General features: G+C 61.1%; 1 protein-coding gene across 1 annotated transcript; it reads left to right on the forward strand.

The window, feature by feature from the left end:
• The first annotated feature begins 1,259 nt into the window (after positions 1-1,259).
• NR2E3 (nuclear receptor subfamily 2 group E member 3) lies at positions 1,260-5,480 on the forward strand. The gene is made up of 8 exons (XM_064157091.1): positions 1,260-1,317; positions 3,005-3,155; positions 3,941-4,044; positions 4,131-4,385; positions 4,470-4,651; positions 4,857-5,088; positions 5,164-5,269; positions 5,348-5,480. The coding sequence occupies exons 1-8, from the start codon at positions 1,260-1,262 to the stop codon at positions 5,478-5,480; spliced, it is 1,221 nt and encodes a 406-aa protein (XP_064013161.1).
• Positions 5,481-5,758: the final 278 nt, after the last annotated feature.

A 5,758-nucleotide genomic window follows, 5' to 3' on the forward strand; every position in this document is an offset into this window, starting at 1 on the left:
GTAATGAAGCAGTGGTGAAGGCAGAGAAGGAAGGAGGTTGTAGGAAGGGTGATGGAGCAGTGGTGAAGGCAGAGAAGGAAGGAGGTTGTAGGAAGGGTGATGGAGCAGTGGTGAAGGCAGAGAAGGAAGGAGGTTGTAGACAAAATAATGGAGCAGTGGTGAAGGCAGAGAAGGAAGGAGGTTGTAGGAAGGGTGATGGAGCAGTGGTGAAGGCAGAGAAGGAAGGAGGTTGTAGACAAAATAATGGAGCAGTGGTTCAGGAAAGGGGGAAGGAAGAAGGCTGTAGGCAGGGTGATGGAGCAGTGGTGCAGGTAAAGGGGATGGAGACAAGATGCAGGCACCACAGAAGGATGAGGACCCCTGACCACAGCCTGGCCCATCCCTGGGGACAACCTGGGCTGTGTGACGATGGCCACCCACGGCCTCCCTGAGCTGGGCAGGGGGGGTTTAACAGCTAAAGCCTTCAAATCCTAAATTGTGCTGTCCTGTCACCATGAGGGTTTAGTGGCAGTTGTGTAACCTGGAGGCCACCTGGCCCCCACCTGCTGCCGTGTCAGCAGCCCTGGCCCAACATCCCCGGGGGTACCTGTGTCCATCCCACGAGTGGAAATTGAGGCATCAGGGCAGGGAGGGGGGCGGCCCTCCCTGAGCATTCCCTCATCCCCTTGCCATCAGGGCTGGTAATTAATTACTTGGGGGCAGGGAAATTACCCCCCTTAATTACCACTTTTCGTTATTCCCCTCTAACCGCCTTAGCGCAGGGCTTATGTGCTTACAGGGCCCGGTGGCTCCCAAAGCGGGGGGGTGTCACACACACAAGGGGGTCTCGACCCCAAGCTCCGTCTCCCACCTCCGCCGCAATCTCAGCCTTGCAATGCCTGAGGATGGGGGCGGGGGCGCAGGTGGTGGCAGAGTGCCCCCCCGCCCCGGCGGCCGGCGGTGGCGGGGCAGGGCGGCTGGCTTGGGTGTCGCAGGGTTTAGGGTTACAGGGCTGGGGCTCAGCACCTTTTTAATTCTTCATCGCGTGGCTGATTGATCCCCCCCGGGGTCCCCCCCCCCTCCCCCGGCCCCTCGCAGACACTAAAGATTAAGAGGGTGACAAAGAGGCGGCTGCTTACACAGCACCGCCGCTAAGCCGCCTTGAAGAGCGCAGGGCGAGCGCCCTGCTGCCCGCAGTGCCGCCGGAGCGCCGCCGCCTCGCCGCGGCCACAGCCGGCACCGGGCGGCTCCGCGGAGCTCGGGCGCGTCCGCGGGAGGAGATGGCCTCGTCACCAGCGGCGTCGGTGGTGAGCGCCGGGCTGGATGACAGCCCCACGGGTAAGGGATGGTCTGCCCGAGTGGGATCCAGGGCTGCCGGGGGCGTTTTCACGGATGACTTGTGGTCATCTGAAAACAGCCCTGGGGGCCCGCAGCATGGGTCTTCGCTGGGGTACTGGGGGTCTGCAGCATGGGTCTTCGCTGGGGTACTGGGGGTCCGCAGCATGGGTCTTCGCTGGGGTACTGGGGGTCCGCAGCATGGGTCTTCGCTGGGGTACTGGGGGTCCGCAGCATGGGTCTTCGCTGGGGTACTGCAGGTCCTCATCAAGGGTCTTCGCTGGGGTACTGGGGGTCTGCAGCATGGGTCTTCGCTGGGGTACTGGGGGTCTGCAGCATGGCTCTCCTCTGGGGTACTGCAGGTCCTCATCAAGGGTCTTCTCTGGGGTACTGGGGGTCCGCAGCATGGGTCTTCGCTGGGGTACTGGGGGTCCTCATGAAGAGTCTTCTCTGGGGTACTGGGGGTCTGCAGCATGGCTCTCCTCTGGGGTACTGGGGGTCTGCAGCATGGGTCTTCTCTGCGGTACTGGGGGTCTGCAGCATGGGTCTCCTCTGGGGTACTGGGGGTCTGCAGCATGGGTCTTCTCTGGGGTACTGGGGGTCTGCAGCATGGGTCTCCTCTGGGGTACTGGGGGTCCTCATCAAGGGTCTTCGCTGGGACACCTGGGGTCTTCATTGAGGTTCTGCTCTGATACTTAGGGTCCTCATCATTGCTCTTCTCTGGGGCACATGGGGTCCTCATCACGGTTCATCTCTGGGATACTTGAGGTCCTCACCCTGGGCATCTCTCAGATGCCTGAGGTCACCCATTGAGGGTTTTCTCTCAGAAGCTTGGGGGTCACCCATTATAGTTTTCCTATAAGATGCCCAGTGTTCCCATCATGGTCCTTGGCCAAGATGCCAGGGTCCTCATCATGGCCTTCTCCTGGATGCCTTTGCGCCTCATCATGGCCCTTCTCTGAGCTTACCTGGAGGTCCCTGTCATGGTCCTACTCCAAGATGCCTGGGGCACTGCCATCATAGTCCTTCTCCATGACACCCAGGGTCTGCATCATGTTTCTTCTTTGAGAAATTTGAGGTCCCCATCACAGTCCTTCTGCCAAGACACCCGGGGCTCCCTCTGGCATCCTCTGCCTCACCATGGCTCTTCTCTGCAGTGCCTGGGATCCTCAGCTGTCAGCTTTCTCCAAGATGCTGAGAATCCCCCTCTCTGGGGTCAAGGTGCCTGCATTTCCCAGCTTTCTCCATGGTGCCTGTAGTCCTCATCGTGGTCCTCCTCGAGGCTCCCCAACTATAGCTGTCATCCAGGACATCTTCAGTTCCTGGTTAAGGCTCTTCCCTGGAACTCCTGAAGTCCCCTCGCTGGCACATCTGATGCCACCTGTCCCTAGGGACACTTTTATCTCACTTTGAGAGCTCATCCCACAGCACTCTTAGTGCTGTGACACAGTGAGTTCCTGAGGTGTCCCCCATCCAGTCCTTTGAGAGCTCATCCCACAGCATCCCAAGTGCTGGGGCACAGGGAGCCCCTGAGGTGTCCCCCATCCATGTCTCTGCCCTGGACCAGCAGAGGTGGAAGTCACCCCATCACCAGGTTGCTGGGAGGTGCTGCTGCCTGCCTGGGCAGGGTGGGGTGGGTGCCCTGGGAGTGCCCCAGGTTACCCTGCATGCGATGGTTGTGCTCCCGTAGGGCTGAGCCCAGCTCCTGGCAAGGCACTGAGCCCTGTTCTGCTGTGCAAGGTGTGTGGAGACAGCAGCAGCGGGAAGCACTACGGCATCTACGCCTGCAACGGCTGCAGTGGCTTCTTCAAACGCAGCGTCCGCAGGAAGCTCATCTACAGGTGGCGCTGGGGGGGGTTGGGGGTGTGGTCCCCATGAGGCACAAGTGGGGGGACAGGCAGCCAATAGGGAAGAGACCTTGGGGATGGATGCCCAGTGGGGCAGAGACTGAGGAGACATGCACCCGTGAGGAAGAGGACTCATGGGGTGGTCATTTAGCAGGGTAAGGACACCCAGTGGAGCGGGAACCAGGGAAGTGGGCACCCGAGGGGGTAGGGACCCAGAAAGTGTGAAAGCAGTGGGAGGAAACCCAGCATATGGATGCTGAGTGGTGTGGGACAACCAGGAGCTGGGTAAGGACCAGGAGGACCTGAACCCATCGGGACAGGATATCTGAAGATGGGGACCCAGCACGACAAGGGCCCAGGGCATGGGCAAAGAATGGGGCAGAGACCTCGGGTTCAAGGGGAGCTTGAATCCAGCAGGACAGGGACCTGAGCACAGGCACCCAATGGATCTGGAGGGGTGAGGGTGATCCAGGGCACCCAGTAAGGTCAGGACATTCATCAGGGCAGGGTATTCACTGAGACAGGTCACTCTTGGAGAGGGCATCCATAGGGGACAGGATGGTCATTGGGGTAGGGCACCCACTGGGAACAGGGTGCCTGTCCAGGTGGGACACCTATTGGGCGGAGGACACCCATTGGGGTGGGGAACAAGGCATCCAGCAGGGACAAGGCACCTCCAGAAGATGGCACCCATGGAGGTAGGCTATTCCTTGGGGATAGGACCTCCTTGGGACAGAAATCACCAAGGGGCTGCAGCTGGGTGCCACCTCTCCCTGTAGGTGCCAGGCGGGAACAGGGCTGTGCCCAGTGGACAAAGCTCACCGCAACCAGTGCCAGGCCTGCCGGCTCAAGAAGTGCCTGCAAGCTGGCATGAACAAGGATGGTGAGAGAGGGGGACACATTCATGGTGACAGATGGTGGGGGGGTGGCAGTGGGGTGGCTGGTGTTGATGCCACTTTGTCCCCACAGCTGTGCAGAACGAGCGTCAGCCTCGCAGCACAGCCCAGGTCCGGCTGGACAGCATCGAGCTGGACACTGAGCTGCCCCCCGAGCATGTGGCCACCACCCGTGAGGTCCCCCCAACCCCCTGCCCGGCTCCTCGTGGTCCTGGTGCCACTGTCACTGTCACCCCAGGCCCTCGGGTGCCCACACCGCCTACCAACCATCGCTTCATGGCCAGCCTGATGACGGCTGAGACCTGTGCCAAGCTGGAGCCGGAGGACGGTGAGTGGCTGCTGGTGGGGAGCGCATGGCTGGTGTTGTCCCCAAGCTCAAGGTGAGCACCAGTGCCCTCTGCCTTCCCCACAGCTGATGAGACAGTGGATGTAACAGGCAGTGAGCCGGAGCGGGTGGCTGGCGAGTACCAGGTGGCACCGTACCCAGCAGCCAGCCCTGAGAACATCTATGAGACCTCAGCACGTCTCCTCTTCATGGCTGTGAAATGGGCCAAAAACCTGCCTGTCTTCTCCAACCTGCCTTTCCGTGACCAGGTGGGGTTGGGGATCCCCATGGGGCAAGAGAGATCCCAAAAGAGTGTAGGCAACTGGTGGGATGGAGCCAGCTGGAGTGTGCACTGCAGCGCCCTGCACCTGCCCCACCCCAAGGCGATGATCTTCAGCCCAAGCAGGTGGCTGCAGCTGCTGGAGGCTTCGAGGTTGACATGGCTTTTGGGGTTCCTCTCCCACCTCTCCCCAGGTGATCTTGCTGGAGGAAGCATGGAGTGAGCTATTCCTGCTCTGTGCCATCCAGTGGTCCATGCCCCTGGAGAGCTGCCCGCTGCTGGCTGTCCCCGAACCAGCCCCTGGCAAGCTGCTGCCAGCTGCCCTGGATGTGCGAGCGCTGCAAGAAACCCTCGGCCGCTTCAAGGCTTTGGCCGTTGACCCCACTGAGTTTGCTTGCATGAAGGCTGTGGTGCTCTTCAAACCAGGTGAGGGGATCCCTCCCCAGCACCCACTGCTGCCCCTGCCCAGGTCCCCAACCCATCGCTGCCTTTTCCCCTCAGAGACTCGTGGCCTGAAGGACCCTGACCAGGTGGAGAGCCTGCAGGACCAGTCGCAGGCCATGCTTGGCCAGCACAATCGTGCTCACTACCCTGGGCAGCCCGTCAGGTATTGCCATCTCCACGGCCCCACGGGTGACAGCGGGGCTGGAGACACTCACCCACTGGCACGGCTCTGTCCCCCCAGGTTCGGGAAGCTGCTGCTGCTCCTCCCGGCGCTGCGCTTCATCTCCTCGGAGCGCGTGGAGCTGCTCTTCTTCCGCCGCACCATCGGCAACACGCCCATGGAGAAGCTGCTCTGTGACATGTTCAAGAACTGACCCCACACACACCTCTTTCATCTGGCTGCTTTGCCACTTTGCATTGGCACCCTGTCACCCCCACCCCGGGTACCTCCTCACCCTGAGATGTGGTGGCCTGTGAAGGTGCCCATGACCCCATCTCCGGGGTGGTGGCCAGGACTATTGGATGCTGCTGGTGGCTGGGATGTGGGACCAGTTTCACTGGGTGCAGCTGGTGGCAGGGGGATGCCAAGTGAGTGCCATGCACCAGGTGCACCACGTTGAGGTGTGTCAGTGTGAGCTGCTGTCCCAAACAC

The sequence above is a fragment of the Pogoniulus pusillus genome, chromosome 17 (assembly GCF_015220805.1).
Source record: "Pogoniulus pusillus isolate bPogPus1 chromosome 17, bPogPus1.pri, whole genome shotgun sequence".
In the NCBI taxonomy this organism is placed as follows: Eukaryota; Metazoa; Chordata; class Aves; order Piciformes; family Lybiidae; genus Pogoniulus; species Pogoniulus pusillus.